General features: G+C 46.3%; 1 protein-coding gene across 2 annotated transcripts in view; it reads left to right on the top strand.

Moving 5' to 3' along the window:
- The window catches only part of SLC44A1 (solute carrier family 44 member 1), a 294,253-nt gene that overhangs the window by 209,779 nt on the left and 61,953 nt on the right, over positions 1-22,521 (top strand). For both annotated transcript variants that reach the window (XM_082273818.1, XM_082273817.1), the window contains exon 9: positions 112-298. In XM_082273818.1, the coding sequence (XP_082129944.1) occupies positions 112-298 (187 nt within the window). The remainder of the gene's footprint in view (positions 1-111; positions 299-22,521) is intronic.

Genomic DNA, 22,521 nt, shown 5'->3' with positions numbered 1-22,521 from the left:
TGTATTTGACAGTAACAGGCAGCTTTGTGAACCATCATTTCTTTGGATCAGACTTTGCATCTGTGTTCTTTGTTCTCATCTGTGTCTGATCTTGTTTCTCTGCCCCTGCAGGTGATCCTGTTGCTCATCATGCTGGTTATGAGGAAGCGAGTTGGCCTCACAATTGCCTTGTTCAATGTGGCTGGAAAGGTTTTCATACATCTCCCATTGCTAGTCTTCCAGCCCTTTTGGACCTTTTTTGCTCTTCTGCTGTTTTGGGTCTACTGGGTCATGGTTCTGCTCTTTCTTGGAACTGCAGGTATGTCTATTTAAACCATTTTAGCTGCAAACTGGAAGAAGCATATTTATTAATTTGTTTTAATCTAAATTATTCAAACCGCTTTGATATCTCTTTTATGTGTCTAACATTCTGTGTATGTGTTTCTCGGAAAAAATTCCTATACATCAAAGTACACGTGTACCTTAAAAATATGTTTGAAAATGAAGGTGATTCTGTATAATAGGCACCATAAGATGCAGGAGCCTGGCTTCAAATTTCTTCAAAGCCTTTTTTCCCTCTGACTATCCAGTGCAGATAGCTGCTTTCTGGGAATCATTATTGCATAAGCATAACCAGGGCCCCAGCTTATACATGGAGGCACTCAGGCCTGGCGATAGGGTGCTAATTGGAGGGAGAGGGTTGTGATGAGCTCAACGTATCCTGGGTATGGCAGTGTTTTGGAAAAGTTGCAGGAATAATCTTGCACCTCCCAGATGGCAAGGATAACTTGCCACAAATTTGTGGCAGTGTTAAATTGTAAGTCTGTTCATTTGCTGCACATTTTCACTGGCACGTTGTACACTTGCAGAGCACTTGAAGCACAAGTTCTAGTTGACACTTTTCCATTTTGTAGCAAAAGTCTGTAGCAAGAGCAAATTTGCAGCGGTTAGTCTACAGCAGGGGTAATGAATTAAAATTCAAGGAGGTCCGGTCGCTAAAATTTTCATTGGGCCGAGGTCCGAATCTCAAGTCTGTGCTGACTCAGCAAGATTGTAGTCACCATATTTCTTATCAAAAAATGAGACATGTACAAGTTCCATAGCATTTCAACAATATTTATTGTCAAGTTTCAGTTACAACATTAAACATGTGGACAGTTGGAACTAGGATAGCTTTACATTTGCTCTAGTCTTTGTATGGAATACAAGCAACTATCCTTAACAAAAACAACATGGAAACAAATCAATAACTCTTTTCTAAAACCCATCCATTTTTCAAGTAAAATCAAATTACACCTTCTAACTTAAACAAGGTGTCAATTTGAAAAAGTGCACAAATTATCCTCAGTTTTATTTTTAATTTTGTTACCACCCAAAAAACCTTCCCTGTCTAGTGAGAAAAATGGGCTTTTGATTGCCCTGCCAGTAGTTTGAATCTTGGCTTAAATTGAGTTACTGCCATTCTCATGCACATGTGTAGGTGCTCATTGGTGAGCCTGGAACGATACTTGGTTTTAATAATGTTCATAGTGGAGAAAGCTGACTCACAGCTGTACGTTGATCCAAACATGGTCAAGGTGTGTAGAGCTACCTTGATTAGAGAAGAGAAATCAGTCTCCGGGACAGTCTGTAGCCAGAAGTTAGTCGGATCAGTTCCTCCAAAGTGCTCTCTTAGTGCAACATTTGTTTGCAGATCAATAAGTTCTGTCTGTAGAGATCCCTCATGTGCCCACTTGAAGGTCTGCATCACCTCCTTTGAAAACACTCTGGGATCTTTAATGAGGAAGGGATTGTGGATGAGCAGGAGGATCTGCTGTCCAAGACTGAAGCTATCAAACCTTTTACTGAAGTTTCCAATCAGTTTATCAATGAAATCAACAAAAGGAGATACATCTCTCTTTCCTTGAATCTGTTCTTTCACCTTTGTGAAATGCAAGCACTCTCCTTGAAGATCTTCCCTAAACAAATCCAGTTTTCTCTGGAAGGAGCGGACAGCGGTCATCAAATCACAGATGGAATTGTTCTTGCCCTGCAGCTTTAAATTGAGTTCATTAAGGTGTGATGTTATGTCCACTAGGAAAGCAATATTATCCATTGTGCTCTCATCTTGTAAAAACAGTGAAAACTGTTTTGCTTTCTGGCTTTTTAGTTGTATTAAGAAAGCTGTTACTTCAGTGCGAATGGACCAAAAGCGTTCCAATACACTGCCTTTACTCAACCACCTAACATTGTTGTGAAGTAAAAGGTCATTTGCATTTGCCTCAACTTCTTTAAGAAACTCTCTTAGTAAACGATGTTGATGGGATGAGGATACCCTGAGGAAGTTGATGAGTTTCATCATTGTGTCCATGATTTCTGCAAACTTTTCTGATAGAATGGCACACAGGACAGTCTGGTGGATGATACAGTGGTAAGCAATAAGGTCAGGGTTGTCCTTTTTCAGTCGCGCCACAGCTCCTTTCTCCTTTCCTACCATGGCGGGGGCACCATCTGTGGTGACTGAGACCACTTTTTTCAGGTCTATCTTCCTCTTTTTTAGAATCTCCCTAATGGCCTCATATATGTCTTCTCCTCTTGTATGTGTCTCAAGTGGTGTTACACCTAACAGGTCCTCACAGAGTTCTTTGCTTTCTTTGTGAAAAAATCTTACATACACCAAAAGCTGGGCATTATCCGTTATATCTGTTGATTCATCAATGGCTAAAGAAATGCATACTGCACTCTGAATAGCTGCATCAAGTTGTGCCAATACATCCTCTGTTAATATTTCAGTCTTTTTTGTTGCCGTTGACGCTGATAGTGGGATTTGATTGATTTTTTCACACAGCTCTTTTTGTTTACCCTCAAGTAAAGTTTCAGCAACAGCATTCAAGCACTCCTTAACAAATGTACCGTCGGTAAATGGTCTTTTGTGTTGCCCCAAAATCCATGCTACTTTAAGTGAACATTCATTTGCACGCTGCTGGGCTGTAAATGAATGTGAGAGGACTTTGGTGGATCTGTCATACTGGGCTCTTAGTTCAGTTATTTTACGTGCCCTCACCTCGGAATGCTGTGGATATGTTTGCTCAAACGAACCGTGTTTTGTTTCGTAGTGGCGCTTCACATTGCTGCTTTTTATTATCGCCACCGTTTCGCAACAAATGAGACAAACTGGTTTTAAACTTCCCATAGGAAGAATGAACATGTATTGGTCTGTCCATTCATCTTTGAAGGCTCGGTTTTCAGCATCTACCTTCCTTTTCTTGGAACAAGCCATGTTCTCTGGCGCTTTTGCTACTATTTCCTCCACACAATCTGGTAATACTCTGTAAATGTAAATGTCCCCATTAGTGTTCCCCCTTACATCAGTTGCCCCTATCAGAGTAATTCATTACATTGGGTTCTCCCATCGGAATACCCCCAAAAATCAGTTGCCACCATCAGAGTACTCCCTCAGGTATTCTCATCAGAGTGCCCACTTACATCAGGTTTCTGCAATGGAAAGCCCTCTTACATCTGGTGTCTCCCATTAGTGTTCCCCCTTACATCTTTTGTTCCCATCAGAGTACCCCATTATATAAGGTTCCCCCATCACAGTGCCCCCTTACATAGGGTGTCCTCTTTAGAGTGCCCCCTTACATTAGGTGTCACCATAGGGGGGCCTCCTTACATCAGGTATCCCCACCACATCAGGTGTGCCCATGAGAGTGCCCCTTTACATCAGGTGTCCCCATCACAGTGCTCCCTTACATCAGGCATTCTCGTCAGCGTACCACTTTACATCAGATATCCCCTAATCAGCGTGACCCTTAACATAAAATGTGCCCATCAGCGTGACCCTTAACATAAAATGTGCCCATCAGCGTGCCCCTTAACATAAAAAATGCCCATCAGTGTGTACCACAGCAAAAAATATGCACATCAGCATGCTCCTTAACATAAAATATGCCCATCAGCATGACCCTTAACATAAAATAAGGGGCAAGCTGATGGGCACATTTTATGTTAGGGGCACTCTGATGGGCAGAACAAAATGTGCACACCAGCGTGACCCTTAACATAAAATATGCCCATCAGTGTGCCCCTTAGCATAACATTTGCCCATCAGCGTGACCCTTAACACAAAATAAGGGGCACGCTGATGGGCATATTTTAGGTTAAGGGTCACGCTGATGGGCACATTTTATGTTAGGGGCACTCTGATGGGCAGAACAAAATGTGCACACCAGCGTGACCCTTAACATAAAATATGCCCATCAGTGTGCCCCTTAGCATAACATTTGCCCATCAGCGTGACCCTTAACACAAAATAAGGGGCACGCTGATGGGCATATTTTAGGTTAAGGGTCACGCTGATGGGCACATTTTATGTTAGGGGGCACCCTGATGGGCACATTTTATGATGGTGGGATCACTGATGGGCAAAACAAAACGTGTAAATCAGCGTTGCTCTTAACATAAAATATGCCCATCAGAGTGCCCCTTAACATAAAATATGCCCATCAGTGTGTGCCACAGAATAAATATACCCATCAGCATGACCCTTAACATAAAATAAGGGGCAAGCTGATGGGCACATTTTATGTTAGGGTGCACGCTGATGGGCACATTTTATGATGGTGGGATCGCTGATGGGCAAAACAAAACGTGTAAATCAGCGTTGCTCTTAACATAAAATATGCCCATCAGAGTGCCCCTTAACATAAAATATGCCCATCAGTGTGTGCCACAGAATAAATATGCACATCAGCATGCCCCTTAACATAAAATATGCCCATCAGCATGACCCTTAACATAAAATAAGGGGCAAGCTGATGGGCACATTTTATGTTAGGGTGCACGCTGATGGGCACATTTTATGTTAAGGGACACGCTGATGGGCACATTTTATGTTAGGGGGCACTCAGATGGACACATTTTATGTTAGCGGGCACGCTGATGGGCAAAACAAAACGTGTAAATCAGCGTTGCGCTCAACATAAAATGTGCCCATCAGCGTGTCCCTTAACATAAAATGTGCCCATCAGCGTGTCCCTTAACATAAAATATGCCCATCAGCGTGTCCATCAACATAAAATATGCCCATCAGAGTGCCCCTTAACATAAAATATGCCCATCAGCGTGTCCCTTAACATAAAATATGCCCATCAGCGTGTCCATCAACATAAAATATGCCCATCAGAGTGCCCCTTAACATAAAATATGCCCATCAGCGTGTCCCTTAGCATAAAATAAGGGGCACGCTGATGGGCACATTTTATGTCAAGGGGGCAATCTGATGGGCATATTTTGTTTCTTTTATGGGGCACTCTGAGCACAACAACACATGCCAGTCTGCACACTTGAGGGGTTTTTTTTAAATTGCAGTATTCTCCTCTAAAAATGTGCTCCACATACCTGGAGCCAGCTGAGTCAAAAGCCGCGAACAGGGGGGCGGGGCGTGCACCTAGTGTCCGCTGTGAGGGAGCCGCAGTCAGGAGAAGAGGGCGGGGCGCGCGAGTGACGTCACGCCCCTACTCGCGGCTCGACAGGACACCGCGATGTCCACTAGTCAGTTGCAGGAGGCGGGGCGCGCGCGGGACGTCACTCCCCTACTCGCGGCCCGACAGGACACCGCAATGTCCACTAGGCAGTTGCAGGGGGCGGGGCGCGCGCGGGACGTCACCCCCCTACTCGCGGCTCGACTGCTAGTGAGCCGGGAGCCACAAGCGGTCCGGGCAGAAGCATCGCGCGGGCCGCTAATGGACCGCGGGCCGCCATTTAGTGACCGCTGGTCTACAGCAAGAGCTTTGCAAGTCTACAGCATGAAAATTCAGCCACAGTGACCCCTGTGGTGTGATGACTATTGCACAAAATAACTAAACCAGAGCTTGCAGCAGACTTGCAAAATGTTTGCAAAGAAATTTGATCTGGAGTCATGCAATGCGTACTTGCTGCAATTGTGCAAAAAACTTGTGAAGCCTGGCAATTCTAGCAATAACTTAGCAAGTCCTTTTCAAACTTGCAGCACAATTGCTTGCTATCTGGGCTTTTGGTGCCTATTATACAGAATGTGTCTTAAAATAATTACAGTACAATTCAGTACAAGTTTTCTTAAAACATCTGTATAAATGTTTCTATTATCTCACATTTTTACCCTTGCATTCTTAACCAGTTCAGCTCTTGCACCTGTACACCTTTTATGGACCTGACCAATTTCTGCTGTGATCCTATTGATTCAGCAGTAACCATCATTATTTAACCACTTAAGCCCCGGAAGATTTTACCCCCTTCCTGACCAGGGGGTATTTTGCGATTCGGCACTGCGTGAATTTAACGGACAATTGCGCGGTCGTGCGACGCTGTACCTAAACGAATTTGGCGTCCTTTTTTTCCCACAAACAGAGCTTTCTTTTGGCGGTATTTGATCACCTGTGCGATTTTTTGATCACGCGCTATAAACAAAAAAAGAGCGTAAATTTTGCAAAAATAGCAATATTTTTCCCATTTTTTTATATGAAATTCCCCCAAAAATAAATGTAAAAATCAAAATTTTTTAATATTTTCGGCCAATTTGTTTTATGCTACCTATGTTTGGTAAAAAAAAACGCAAAAAGCGTATTTTGATTGGTTTGCGCAAAAGTTATTGCGTTTACTAACAAAGGGAAAGATTTTTGTCATTTTTGTTGTTTTTTTTTTTAATGCGTAATGGCGGCGATCTGCGATTTTTTTTGCGGTACTGCGACAATGCGGCGGACAGATCGGACCCTTGACTGACATTTTTGACACTTTTGGGGTTACCAGTGACATTTCTACAGTAATCAGTGCTATATATATGCACTGTTACTGTAAAAATACACTGGTAGTGAAGGGGTTAACTTTATTTGAGAGGGAGGGGCTGTGTGTGTCCCTAGGGGCGTGCTTCTAACTGTGATTGGCTGGGGCTTCAACTACATAGTAGATCCATGTGATCAGCTCTCATACAGAGAGGAGAATGACAGGCAGCTTGTTTACACAAGCTGCCTGACTTTCTCCCTCTCCCCCGCCGATCGCAGAGTGGCCGGCGGCGATCGGGTCCGCCGGTCACGCGCGCGGGGGGGTCCGTGACCACGCGGGAGCGCGCCTCCGGCGGCGCGCGCTCGCTCCCTAAACCCTCACAGGCGAGCGACGTAGACCTACGTCACTTTGCCTGTGAGGGGCTGACCGCCCACGTAGATAGTCGTGCGGCGGTCGGCAAGTGGTTAATGTTACAAAATAATACATATAGCCTAGATTCACAATGCTGACACTCCAGAATAAGGCAGCCCATAGATGAGTCTTTTTTATTTTGTTCAACCAGCAGGTTAAGTGAAAAAAAAAAATTAATTCCCCTATCTACACACTAGAAGTGGATGAGGGAATCCTCCCCTTTGAACTATTGTATTCGGACAGTAAGTAGACTTCCCTGCTGTCAGAATACACTGAACAACACTGCTGTCTATAGTCGGCAGGGCTGATCTAGCAGGGAAAATCTATCCGGGTGACTTCTGTACAACCAGCCTGCTGGTAGATGGATCAAAATTTGGCCAATGCCTGCTAAACTGGATACATTTTAATCCATGTATGGTCTGCTTAAGGATACTTATTTTCAAGAAAGAAATCAATATTTTTATTCCAATGAGGTATGAAAAGAACAGTCGCATGGCTATAATTAGGATTTTTATTATTGTGTAAGGGGTAACTCCACTTTTCGTCGGAAAAAATATCAAAGAAAAATAATATAGCATATACAAATTGCGACACAAGTCATACTGTAATTGGATGTTATAGAAAAATGACCTTTCCTTTTCAATCTGTACAAACAGAATGTGTAGAGAACGCCCCCCCAGAAACATAATTTCTCTGTCGCTCATTGACAGACGTAGTCCTCCTTGATTAATATCAACTCGGGTTATACTGCCCTCTACAGGAGTAGGACTAGACAGGAAAGAAAACGTTCTGGCCACACCCTAGGGGCAGTCCCAGAGGGTATATCCTCTCACTTCCTGCTACAGCAAATCAGTTTTCTCTATCGCTCATTGACAGACGTAGTCTTCTTGATTCTCAAGAGCTGGGTTATGTTGTCTCCGCAGGAGTAGGACTAGGCAGAAAGACAAAACGTTCTGGCTCCACCTTAGGGGCAGTCCCTGAGGGTATATCCTCCCTCTCTCTGCTACAGGGAATCAGTTTTTTTCTGTCTAGTCAGGAGTAAGGACCTAAGTTCCTTGCTGGGATCTTTTGGTCCTGGCAAGACTTTTTTTCTTTAAGAAAAAGACATTTTTTAGGTAGTTTCTCCAGTGTTTTTTCCTGTGAGATCTTCAAGCAAAAATGCCGGACTGGGCGACACTTGTGGTCACCCCAGCCGGCCTACGAGCGCGCGCAGACCATGGCATTGCGCTTGGTCGGCCGCGACACATTCAAGTAAGTATGCGGGGCCGGGCGACGGGCTGGATGTTGAGATCCAGTGGTCACCCCGGTTTCTGCCTACGAGCGCGTGCAGACCAGAGCTCCGCGCTGGGTCGGCCGCGACGGAGTCCCAGTGAAGGGACTGACTTTGCGAGTTAAAAGTCTCGCTTGGACGCCAGGTACCAGAGAGTCGAGGCGTCCACAAACCCCCACCCCGGTGGAGAGGGTATTGTGAAGAGAGGGTGCCTGTCGGTTCGGTATGGTGAGTAAACGTTCCCTTTTTTCCTCATTATGAGGCAGTATATATTATGGGCCCCTCCATATATGGTCAGTATATATCTGATACTTACAAGTCCCCCTTGTAATACAGCATGTGTTTGTGGGAAGTGGACTTGGTTCAAGAGCTAACACTCTACCCAGCAGACTGTAACATTACAGCAGACATAGGAGGTATAATCCTACCTTATGTGCAGTGTATCTCTGTAGATCCATATGTCACCTCTTAGCAGAGTGCAGGTGGATGTGCTGTGAAGACGATATCGGCGGTCCGCCGCCATTTTGCCGTAGACCGTATGCATGTATGTCCTCAGGTCACGCCGGCCGCCATGTTTTTGGAGTCTTATGTCTCTTCTATGGGGGCGGCCATGTTTTGTGAGCCCAGCTACCTCGTGGAGGGCTGGGAACGCCGGAAGGCGTACACAGGGGGCGGAGCCACGCCTTCTACCCGGGAAAAAGCAAACAGCTCCTTCCAGTCTGTGTAAGACAGACGCTGACTGCAGTTGGTTGGAAACTGCACTGCATCGGTTGGTGAGCCTTGGGGGTCCCTCTCTCTCTCTCTGGGATCGAGAAGCAGGTACTCTGAGGGGCGCTATTGCGCTAGGGGGAGACACACAAAAAAAAAAAAAAAAAAAAGAAAAAGTTTTTTTGTTTTTGCTGGCAAAGGTGTCCTGTATTAACATGGACCCTGCCACTCATGTATCTCCTCCGGATCCCCTCGAGGGGTCTGCGGGATCCTCCAGCACCCCATTGACAATTGAATCATTGTCAGCTATTATGGAAACGTTTGTGTCCCGGGTGGAAGTGGCTTGTCAAGGACAGGGCGCAAGAAAGCGACCCCCGCCTAACCCCTTATTATCTGAAACCTCGGATTCAGACTCTGAGCCTATTTCTGCAGTTGCAGGTACTTCATCTGGGATTGGTGTCTCGGGTCCTGTCTCTTCAGACAGTGAGGAAGATGTTTCGGCATCCGCCATAGCCCGAGAGGAAGCGTTGGTAAACGCACTCATTGTATCTGTTCAAGAGACCTTAAGGTTACAGGGTATTCCATCAGAAATAGCTGAAACTGAGATCCCTTTTGGGACTAAAAAACGCATCAAAGTGGCGAAGGTTTTTCCATTGCCCAAATGTTTTGGCAATCCAATCGAAGAAGAATGGCGTCTGCCAAAACGCACGTTTACTATTTCTAAACGCATTGACAGGCGTTATCCGTTTGAGGAAACCCTTATTAAGAAATGGACAGAACCACCTGTGGTGGATTCACCAATTACTAGATTGAATAAAGCCACGGTTATTCCTTTAGAAGACGCTCCGTCTTTTAAAGATCCAGTGGATCGCAAGATAGAAGCTATGTCTCGCACCATGTTTTCCTTGATTGGATCAGCTTTCAGACCTATAATAGCTATTGGTCTGGTTTCGCAGGCTGTAACTGAATGGACCAAGTGGTTACGCCGGGACTTAGAAGAAGTCCCTCAGGCGGTATCAGATTTGTTGGAACAAATGATACAGGGGTTACAGTTTGTGTGTGATGCGGCGTTAGACGCCACTCCATTAATGGCGCGAGCATCAGTCTCAGCAGTGGTTCTCAGGCGTACACTGTGGCTAAAAGGTTGGTTAGCCGACCAAGGTTCCAAAAAAGCATTGGCTAATATCCCCTTTTCAGGAGAGCGTCTATTTGGAGCCAACTTAGATGAGATCATTAAGGATCTCACCGGTGGAAAGAGCACCTTTTTACCGCAAAATTTTAAAGGTAGAGGAACTCGTCAAAGACGAGGGCCTTCTTTTTCTGCTCACAAGAGGTTTTTTCGTCCAGCGGGTGAAAAAACTAAGTCCTCCAAAGCTCCTGCAGGAGGCGTCAGGGGTCGTTGGTCGGGCAAGCAAAAGCCCGCCCCCTCCAGACCTGAAGATAAACCATCCAAAGCCTGAAGGTGTGCCCCCACCCATAACTGGGGTGGGGGGACGTCTTCGCCGGTTCCCGGATCCATGGCTTTCCAGAATCCCGGACAAATGGGTTTGCGAAGTCATAAGGTCAGGGTACAAGATCGAGTTTCGATCTCTCCCACCGGCGCGATTCTTCCCTTCCAATATCCGACTATCCTCAGATCGTTTAGAAGATCTGCGGAAAGCAGTCACAGATCTACTACAACAAGGAGTGGTAGTCTACGTTCCTTGGACAGAACGGTTTCAAGGGTTTTATTCAAACCTGTTTACAATACCCAGGAAAGAGGGCAAAGTGCGTCCAATTCTGGACTTAAGAGCACTCAATTCTTTCGTCAACATAAGAAGATTCAGAATGGAGTCCATTCGCACGGTTGCAGCCTTCCTGCATCCAGGGGATGTCCTAGCGTCCATAGACATCAAGGACGCCTATCTTCACATTCCCATTTTCGCAGGACATCAGCGTTTTCTACGCTTTTCCGTAGAGGAGAACCACTATCAGTTTGTGGCGTTACCTTTCGGTCTCGCCACGGCTCCGCGGGTCTTCACAAAGGTGTTGGCCCCAATGTTGGCACTTCTGCGCCAAAGAGGTATATCGATTCTAGGTTACCTAGACGATCTTCTGCTTCATGCAGAGTCTCCTCAGACCTTGCTACAAAACATAGAAATTACTATGATTTCTTTACAGGAATTCGGGTGGCTGGTGAACCAGCAAAAGTCATTTCTGGTTCCCACCCAGAGGCTCGAATATCTGGGTCTAATTCTAGACACAGTCAGGACAAGAGTTTTCCTTCCGGTAGGGAAACTCCGAAAGATTCAATCAGCAGTCCAGTTGTTACTGTCCAACAGCTGGTCTTCCCTTCGGACTTGCATAAGGGTTCTGGGGTTGATGGTGGCTTCATTCGAAGCAGTCCCATTTGCCCAGTCCCATACCCGAATTCTTCAGCAAGAGATTCTTCTCAGATGGAATCGGAATCCGGAATCCCTGGACAATCAGATACGATTGAGCAAACAGACCAGAGAGTCTCTGGTTTGGTGGCTTCGGTCTCCAATGCTCAGCCAGGGAAAGTCATTTCTGCCAATATATTGGACGATAGTGACCACGGATGCCAGTCTATCCGGATGGGGAGGAATTCTTGGTCAGTTATCTGTCCAGGGACTTTGGTCCCTGGAAGAATCCAGGTTACCGATAAATGTATTGGAACTGAGAGCGATCAGACTTTGTCTGATTCACTTGACCGAGCAGCTCCAGGGCAGCCCGGTTCGGATCCAGTCGGACAATGCCACGGCCGTGGCTTATGTCAATCACCAGGGGGGCACCAAGAGTGTCCGAGCGGCCAAAGAAGTGGCTTGCATTCTTCGCTGGGCGGAACGATTTGTTCCAGCAATCTCTGCGGTGTTCATTCCGGGGGTGGAGAATTGGCAGGCAGATTATCTCAGCCGTCAGACCCTGGATCAGGGGGAATGGTCCCTCCATCCAGACGTTTTTCACCAGTTGTGCCTACGGTGGGGCACCCCGCATGTGGATCTGTTGGCATCACGATTCAACAGGAAAGTTCAGAGATTCGTGGCTCGCTCCCGCGATCCTCTAGCAGAAACCTCAGACGCACTGATCGCCCCGTGGGGGCAATACCAGCTAATATATGCCTTCCCTCCTCTCGCGTTACTGCCAAGACTTCTTCGCAGGATAGAGGAGGAAGGAATCCCAGTAATCCTGGTAGCTCCGGACTGGCCTCGTCGAGCTTGGTACGCCGACATGGTCAGACTGGTGGCGGACGTCCCATGGAGACTTCCTCTCAGGGAGGATCTACTGTCTCAGGGACCGATCTTCCATCCTGCTTTACGATCGCTGGCTTTAACGGCCTGGCTATTGAGACCCAGGTGCTGAAGGACAAAGGTTTGTCAGCTTCAGTTATTCCTACTCTAGTTGAAGCAAGGAAAGCGACTTCCAGAAAGATTTATCATCGCACATGGAAGTCCTACATTGCATGGTGTGAACCTTTGGGGTTCCGTCCTCGGTCTTATTCGATTAGTCGAATATTGGCTTTTCTGCAACAAGGGGTTGAGCAGAAACTGGCCTTGAGTACTATCAAGGGTCAGGTCTCAGCATTAGCCATCTTCTTTCAGAAGCCTTTGGCTACTCATTCCTTGGTGCGGAACTTCATCCAGGGGGTGCGACATCTGGCTCCGCCAGTGCACGCGCCGTTACCCCCCTGGGATCTTAATTTAGTGTTGTCGGTTCTTCAGAAACCTCCCTTTGAAGATATTAGGGAGATTCCTCTACCCACGTTGTCCCAGAAGGTGGCCTTCTTGGTGGCTATTACTTCTGCACGCAGGGTGTCAGAACTGGCCGCATTATCTTGTCGTTCACCATATCTGGTGGTTCATAGAGATAAGGTGGTTCTTCGTCCGAATCCATCCTTCCTACCAAAAGTGGTTTCAGAATTTCATCTGAATGAAGAAATTGTATTACCTTCCCTGTGTCCTAAGCCCAGTCATCCTCGGGAGTTTGCTTTACACTCCTTGGATGTGGTCCGGGCGATCAGGGTATACTTGAAAACGACAGACTCGTTTCGCAAGACGGATTCACTTTTTGTGATCCCAGATGGACCCAAAAAGGGGTTGCCTGCATCTGCCGCGACCATTTCCAGATGGATCAGACAGACGGTAGTGCAGGCTTATTCTATTAAGGGTCGGGAGCCCCCGTTCCCTGTTAAGGCGCACTCCACTCGGGCACTTAGTGCGTCATGGGCCTTTCGCCATCAGGCGTCAGTGGTCCAGGTGTGCAAGGCGGCTACCTGGTCGTCGGTGCATACCTTTTCTAAACATTATAAAGTTGATGTAATGGCATCGTCTGATGCCTCATTTGGCCGCAAGGTTTTGCAGGCCGCAATTTGAGGAGACCAGTGGTCTACCTCGAGGGTTTTTTTCCGTTGGAAAATTTTTTCTTTAGTCTCATTCTTTGTTTATATTGAGCCTTTAAAACTTCTAGTTTGGCACCGGTTGGGCCTTCTAGATTGGATTTGATTTTGTCAATCCCACCCCTCATTTGTGGCACTGCTTCTGGATGTCCCAGCTCTTGAGAATCAAGAAGACTACGTCTGTCAATGAGCGATAGAGAAAAATGGATTTTTGTAAGAACTTACCGTAAAATCCTTTTCTCTTAAGCTCATTGACAGACGTAGTACCCGCCCCTCTATCATTGAGTTGGGTTGGGTTAAATTCTCTGTACTGCTTTAAACAGAACTGATTCCCTGTAGCAGAGAGAGGGAGGATATACCCTCAGGGACTGCCCCTAAGGTGGAGCCAGAACGTTTTGTCTTTCTGCCTAGTCCTACTCCTGCGGAGACAACATAACCCAGCTCTTGAGAATCAAGAAGACTACGTCTGTCAATGAGCTTAAGAGAAAAGGATTTTACGGTAAGTTCTTACAAAAATCCATTTTTTTTTTCTGTCTAGTTAGGAGTAAGGACCTAGATTCCTTGCTAGGATCTTCGGTCCTGGCAAGATTTTTTTTTAAAATACTTTTTTAGACAGCTTTTTTTCTCCAGTGTTCCTGTGAGATCTTCAAGCAAGTACGCTGAAACTGGGCGACGGGCTGGATGTTGAGATCCAGTGGTCACCCCAGTTCAGCCTACGAGCGCGTGCAGGCCATAGCTCCGCGCTGGGTCGGCCGCGACATAGTCCCACTGGACGGGGACTGACCCTGCGAGTTAAACGTCTCGCCTGGACGCCAATGACCAACAGAGTCACGGCGTCTGTATTGGTCGACAGCCCCCCCACCCCGGTGGAGAGGGGTTCTGTCGGGAGTTGGCGCCTGCCTGGTTCCGGTATGGTGAGTAGAATGTTCCCCCTCTCCCCCTGTCGGGTTGTTGGTGGACGCGGGGCCCCTCTCTGGGATGGTCGGACACTCGGTTTTCTGGGTCTCCCCTCTATCCTATAACAGGTCACAGATCCCCCAATTTGAGTGTGATTTTTGTGAATAGAAACCAGGAGGCTTGGTTTGGGAGCTAACTATCTAAAGTCACTATATGACTGTAAGGGTGACTGAAGTCAGTGGCAGACTACTAAAAGGCATTACTATTGAGGTATAGAGGTATCCTACCTGTCTAGTGTGTACACAGGCCGATGCCTATGCCTGAGTTACTGCAGCCACAGATCGCCATCCCTCCAGAAAGCCGGTCACTTCCACAGGCCGAGGACACCTCCCGCAGGCCGAGGCACTTCCGCAGGCCGCACAGGCCGAATGCACACACCGAGGCACTTCCGCAGGCCGCTGCTAGCTTGCAAGCCGCCGCTATCCTACACAGGCCGCCGCCATTTTCCTGCAGATCGCACGAGGCCGCCATATTGGCGTAGCCTCGTGTCTCCAGCATGGGGGCGGCCATGTTTGAGGTGACCAAACACCTCGTGGAGTAATTGGGAGGCGCCTGAAGGCATGTAAAGGGGCGGAGCCGCCTCCTTGGCCCAGGGAAAGCAAGCCAAAGACTTCCTGTCTGTAACACAGTGCTGGAAGCAGGTTGATAAGAAACTTCTGTGCATCAGGTGAGCCTTGGGGTCTCTCTCTCTCTCTCTCTTCTGAGGGGTCCAAGCAGGTAGACTGAGGGGCGCTACTGCGCTGGGGGACTAAGTTTAAAAAAAAAAAAAAAAAAATGTTTTTTTCTTGCAATTAATTTTTTTGTGTTTGCTGGCAAGTGTCTTGTTACATGAACCCTGCCACTCATATATCCCCACCTGATCACCTCGGGGTGGCCGCAGGACCCTCCAGTACCCCACTTGTGATGATGCATTATCGGCAGGTTTGGATTCTTTGGTATCCCGGGTGGAGGTAGCCTGTCAGGGACGGGGGTCAAGAAGAGCGACCCTCGCCTACCCCTATGTCATCTGATACTTCAGATACGGATTCTGAGCTTGTCATTGCCAGGAAACCTTGAATCTTGAGGTTACACCGGCAGAGGTAGCTGAGACTCGTATTCCTTTTTTGGTACTAGCAAGCCTACCAAAATGGTGAAGGGTTTCCCTTGCCCAAAAGGGGTCTTCCGTAAACGAGCCCCTGCTATTTCCAAACGCATTACAAAGATGGACGGTACCACCAATAGTGGACTCACCGATTTCCAGACTAAATAAAGCCACTGTTATCTCATTGGATTGACAGAATGGGCCCCACCCATCTCTAGGGTGGGGGGACGTCTTCACCGGTTTCCGGATCCAGGGCTTTCCAGAATCCCGGATAAAGGGGTTCACAAGGTCATATGGTCGGGATACAAGATCGAGTTTCGATCACTTCCACCGGTGCGATTCTTCCCTTCCAATATTCGACATCCCCGGGTCGCTTAAAAAGCTTTGCGGGGAACAGCTTGATGCAACAAGCAGTGGTAGTTCCCATTCCTTGGAAGAGTTCTAGTCGAACCATAGGCGTGCGCACAGGGTGTGCCGGGTGTGCCTGGGCACACCCTAATCACCTAGGGCACATTAGCATTATCGCTCTGTTTGCCAGTGAGGAGATGGGAAAGATCTCCCTCGGACCTGCTCTGCCATAAGAGAAGTGCCACACACTTCTATTTCACTTTGCCAGCAGGGAGAGTAATGTATCGGGGCCATGTACATGTAGGCAAACACATGCATGTGTATTTAAACTTTGGGGTGCACACCCTAATGCAATAGGCTGCGCACACCTATGAGTCAAACCTGTTCACAATGCCCAGGAAAAAGGGCTAGGTGCGTCCAATTCTGGTCTTGGAAGAGATGGAGTCCATCCATACAGTGGTGGCCTCCCTGCATCAGGGGGATTTCCTGTCGTCCATAGACATTTAGGATGCCTATCTTCATATCCCCATCTTCGCAGGACATCAGCGTTTTCTTTGCTTTTCCCAAAGATCATCCCTGGTTCCCACCAGGAGACTGAACTATCTGGGCCTAATTTTGGATACATCCTTGGCAAGAGTGTTTCTCCAGGCGGAGAAACTCCAGAAGATTCAGTCAATGATTCGGATGTTGCTGTCCGTCAACTGGCTGGGATTGATGGTCGCCTCCTTAGAGGCAGTACCGTTTGCCCAGTCTCATACCCAAATTCTCCAAAGAGGAGATTCTTCTCATATGAAATCGGAATCCCGATTCCCTGGACAATCGGATCCGATTGAGCGAGCAGACCAGGGAGGCTCTGGTCTGGTGGCTTCGGTCTCCGATGCTCAGCCAGGGGAATTCATTTCTTCTGATAAATTCCAGGTTACCGATAAAGGTGTTGGAACTGAGAGCGATCAGACTTTGTCTGATTTACTGGACCGAGCAGCTCCAGGGCAGTCCGGTTCGGATCCAATCGGACTATGCCACAGTCATGACTTATGTCAATCACCAAGGGGCCCCAAGAGTGCCCTGGCGGCCATAGAAGTGGCCAACATTCTTTATTGGGGGAACAGTTGTTCCAGTTCTCTCCGCGATATTTATCACGGGGGTGGACAGGCAGATTATTTCAGCCGTCAGATTCTGGATCAAGAGGAATAGTCTCTTCATCCAGAGGTATTTCACCAGCTGTCCCTTCATTGGGGCACCCCGGATATGGATCTGTTGGCAGGTTGGCTCAACAGGGCTCGCGCCCGCGATCCTCTAGCGGACGCAGCAGACGCGCTGAGCGCCCCGTAGGGGAAGTATCCGCTACTGTATGTCTTCCCCCCCTCTCAAGTTACTGCTGAGATTTCTCCGCAGGATAGAGGTGGAGGGAACTCCAGTTATCCTGGTAATTCCGGGCTGGCCTCGTCAAGCCGGGTACGCCGACTTGGGCAGGCTAGTCGCAGACGCTCCTTGGAGACTTCTTCTCAGGGAGGACCTGTGGTCTCAAAGACCGATCTTCCATCGTGCTTTACAGTCGCTGGTTTTAATGGCCTGGCCATTGAGACCCAGGTTCTGAAGGACAGGGGATTGTCAGCTTCAGTTATTCCTACTCTAATTAAAGCAAGGAAAGCGACTTCTAGCAAATTCTATTATCGCACATGGAAGACTTATATTGCGTGGTGTGAATCGTTGGGATTTCCCCCACGTACCTATTTGGTGACCCGAATTTTGGCTTTTCTGCAAAAGGGGGTTGAGCAGAAACTATCCTTGAGCACTATCAAGGGTCAGGTTTTCAGTGTTAGCAATCTTCTTTCAGAAGGCGCTGGCTACTCATTCCTTGGTGCGGAATTTCATCCAGGGGGTGCGGCACTTAGCTCCGCCAGTGCGCGCGCCCTTACCGCCCTGGGATCTTAAATTGGTTTTGTCGGTTCTGCAGAAACCTCCCTTTTAAAATATCAGGGAGATTCCCTTGCTTACATTGTCCCAGAAGCTGGCCTTCTTGGTGGCTATCACTTCTGCACGCAGGGTGTCAGAACTGGCTGCATTATCATGCCATTCCCCATATCTAGTGGTTCATAGGGATAAGGTAGTTCTTCATCCGAAGCCATCCTTTCTTCCTAGGGTGGTTTCAGATTTTCATCTGAATGAAGATATTGTGCTACCTTCCTTGTGTCCTAAGCCCAATCATCCTCAGGAATATGCGTTGCATTCCTTGGATGTAGTTCGGGCAATCAGGGTATACCTGAAGACTACGGAATCGTTCCGTAAAACGGATTCACTTTTTGGGATCACGGATGGCCCCAGAAAGGGGTTGCCTGCGTCTGCCGCGACTATCTCCAAATGGATTAGACAGACGGTGGTACAGGCTTATGCTATGTAAGGGTCGGAATCCTCCGTTCCCTGTTAAGGCGCACTCTATTCGGGCGCTTAGTGTTTCCTGGGCCTTCCACCATCAGGCGTCAGGGGTCCAGGTTTTCAAGGCGATTACTTGATCGTCGGTTCATACCTTTACAAAATTTTATAAAGTTGATGTGATGGCATCGTCGGATGCCTCATTTGGCCACAAGGTTTTGCAGGCCGCAATTTGAGGAGACCGTTGGTCTACCTCGAGGGTTTGTTGGGTTTTTTCACTTAGGTCTCATCTTTTTGCTCGATGAGTCCTTGATGCTTCTGGTTGGCTCCGGTTGGGCCTTCTGGATTTTGATTTCTGTTATCCCACCCCTCATTTGTGGCACTGCTTTGGGACGTCCCGAGTTGATATTAATCAAGGAGGACTACGTCTGTCAATGAGCGACAGAGAAAAATGGATTTTTGTAAAATCTTACCGTAAAATCCTTTTCTCTTAAGCTCATTGACAGACGTAGTACCCGCCCCTCTGTTTTTGAGTTGGGTTGGGTTAAATTCTCTAAACACTGCTTTGTGACATAACTGATTTGCTGTAGCAGGAAGTGAGAGGATATACCCTCTGGGACTGCCCCTAGGGTGTGGCCAGAACGTTTTCTTTCCTGTCTAGTCCTACTCCTGTAGAGGGCAGTATAACCCGAGTTGATATTAATCAAGGAGGACTACGTCTGTCAATGAGCTTAAGAGAAAAGGATTTTACGGTAAGATTTTACAAAAATCCATTTTTCCTGCTTGTGTGATTGGCTCACCAATTTTCCTACAAGTCTGCACTAAGATAGAAGTCAGATTTCAGGTATCCCCTGCAACAAAAATGGCATTTGAGCCCTGCAGGTTCACAGCTAATTGGTAATTATGAAACCACTCCCATTAGATTTACTTTCCCACATGTATACAGAAAAACACATACGGACTTCATCAGGATAACAAAAGTTAGAAATCTGCAACAAAGTTTGTTAAAATCTTTGTAATGTACATCGATTGTTTATTTTCTCAAAAAAAGTGCAGTTACACTTTAACCACTTCTGGACCGGTAGGATTTGCCCCCTTAATGACCAGGCCATTTTTTGCCATTCGGCATTGCGTTACTTTACGGGAAAATTGCGCAGTTGTTCAACACTGTACCAGAATAAAATTGATGTCATTTTTTTCTCCACAAATAGAGCTTTCTTTTGGTGGTATTTGATCTTCTGTGTGATTTTTATTTGCGCTATAAACAAAAAAAGAGCGACCATTCTGAAGAAAAAAACAATATTTTTCACTTTTCACTTTCTGCTATATAACAATCCCCCCCCCCCCCCCCCCAAAAAAAAAGAAAATTTAAAAACCAAAATGTTTCATCCTTTTAGGCCAATTTGTATTCTGCTATACATTTTTGGTAAAAAAAAAAAAAGCGTATTTTGATTGGTTTGCACAACATTTATTGCTAGGGGCAAGATTTGTCATTTTCATTTATTTATTTTTACTAGTAATGGCTGCGATCTGTGATTTTTAGTGGGACTGCGACATTGCGGCAGACAGAAATCGAACCCCTTACTGACATTTCTGACACTTTTGGGGGGGACCAGTGACATTACTACAGTAATCAGTGCTACATATATGCACTGTTACTGTAATAATGACATTGGCGGGAAAGGGGTGATCAAAGGGTTAAATGTGAGCCTAGGGGAATGTTTACTATCTGTGGGGGGAGGGGCTTGTGAAATTACCATAGAGACCTGAAAAATATAGAAATCAAAATACTAGCTAAAGGAAATACAACATTTAAATAGGATTGCTTATTAAAGTATAAATTAACCGCTTGCCATCCGCCTCATGTAGATCAAGTCCGTGAGCCGGCACTACCGGATAAGGGCACTCACGCTGGCTGTGCTATTTTTAGTCCTATCATAAGGTGATAAGCAGGAGCTGGCCAATGATTGATAGACAACACCTGCTGATTGGCGAGGAGGAGGGCAGGATAGAGCTCTGTTATTTGTAAACAATGCAGAGCTCTGTACTTTCAGTGGGGATGTGGCGGTTTTTGTTTCCCTGCAAAGCAGGAAATGAAAACTGGCGCATCCCTTAGTAAAAGCAGCTCACAGTACTAACAAACAATGGTTGGGCACACATTTAACCCTTGATTGCCCTAGATGTTAACCCCTTTCCAGCCAGTGTCATTAATACAGTGACAATGTATCTTTTTAGCACTGCCAAAAACCACAAAAAGCGAGGTGTGTAACGTAAATATGACCTCAAATTATAAATGTAAATGGAAATACTGCAATCAACAATGTGAACTACTGAGCAGGTAGCCCAACACCTAGACACACATCTACTACACGCTTGGAGGAGTGCTGCTATAATCAGGGAGAGGGAAGCAAGGGAGAAAACAGCACAGACCTCTGGTGTGATCCAGACACTGTGGCTGCTCATCCATCCTGTCCTTGTGACTGTGAGGGAGATTTACTAAAGCGAGTCCGCACAGAATGTGGTGCAACTATGCATAGTAACCAATCCGCTTTTAACTTCGGCTTGTCCAATTAAGCTTTGATAATAAGACTGGGTTCACACTGCTCCGACATGGAAGTCGGACAACTTCGATCCATTTTTGCCCTACGACTTCATGTCTGACTTCATGCTACTTCAATTAATGGGATCCGACTATACCCGGCCCTTTTGAGTCTGGTATGAATTGGAGGGGAAACCTACGCCAAAACCAAAAAAAAAAAAATGGCGTGGAGTCCCCCTCCAAAATCCAAGCACGTAGCCTGGCGAGTCCGCAAAAGGTGGGGGGGAGGGTCATGCACCACCCCCCCTCCCCCGGACCATACCAGGCCACATGTCCTCAACATGGGGGGGTGGGTGCTTTGAGGCAGGGGGAAAGCCCTCTTTAGCAAGGGGCCGCCCTATGTAAATGAGTAGGGGTACTTGTACCTCTACTCATTCACCCAAAAAGTGTCAAAAATAAATAAAAATAATACACAGGTTTTTGACACTTAGTAAATCAATTATTAAAAATGAAGAATGTTCGCCGTCGCGTAGCTCCAATATGTCTTCTCCCTCAGGAGAAGAACTGCTTACTGCTCGATCGTCCCCTCCCACTTTCCTGACCTGCCGAGCTGCGTGCTCAGATAAGGGTCTGGTATGGATTGGGGGGGGGGGGGGGGGTCTCATGCGGTTTTTTTTTTTCGTTTTTTTTCAATTTTGGCTTAGGGTTACTCCATCAAGATCCATACCAGACTCAAAGGGCCTGGTGTTGTTTTTTTTTTTTTTTGTATATTGGCATGGGATTTCCTTTCAAAATCCTCACAGTACAAGTCGCATTCCAGAAGTCGGATCAGGTAAAATGATGATGCGACTTACATTCAAATCAGTGAGCTGAAATCGTGCCCAAGTCAGACCAAAGTAGCGTAGGAACTTTTTTTAAAGTCAGACGGACACAAGTCATAGGGAACCATTGATTTATACATGGCATGCGACATGTGCTCCGAATATCTGAGCATATGTGGCACCAGTGGTGCCATTGAGGGCAATCGTCTGACATGGCATGCGATTGGAGATGTCAAATCGCATGCCAAATCAGCCTAATGTGAACGGGGGCTAAAACCTGGAAGCTGATTGGTTACCAAACTGCACCAGTTTTAGTAAATCTACTCCTGTGTTGAGTGGGCTCTTTTTCTTGTGTATAGACTATATTTTATTTTGGGAGTACATGATGTTTTTTAATAAAGCCCTTTGATCCTTTTACTACACCAGAGGTCTGCTCGGTTTTCTCCCTTCCCTTCCTTTTATATTTTAAGCACTGATCACTGTATTCTTGTCACTGGTTCCCACAAACTGTCAAAAGTTTCAGTGTCAGATTGCCCTCCATACTATCGCAGTCCCCATAAATCACTGATTGGCGCCATTACTAGTATAAAAAAAAAAAATCCAGTATATATACCATGGTTTGTAGACCCTATAACTTTTGCGCAAACCATTTAATATACGCTTATTGGGATTTTTTTTTTACCAAAAATATATATCCGAATACATATTGGCCTAAATTTATGAAGACATTTGATTTTGTTTTTTGTTTTTTTATAGGATATGTTTTTATTACAGAAAGTAAAAAATGTTTTTTTAAAAATAATTAATAATAATTTTTTTATTTATAGTGCACAACATTTTTTTAATTTGTGTACAGCGTTGCTTGTCCATGCAGTTTAAGTATTGGAGTGCCAAAAAGCAAAA

This window comes from Pelophylax lessonae (genome assembly GCF_965119305.1).
Source record: "Pelophylax lessonae genome assembly, chromosome: 1".
Lineage (NCBI taxonomy): Eukaryota > Metazoa > Chordata > Amphibia > Anura > Ranidae > Pelophylax > Pelophylax lessonae.
Note: the sequence above shows the minus strand (reverse complement) of the source record. Positions and strands in the feature narration are given on the sequence as shown.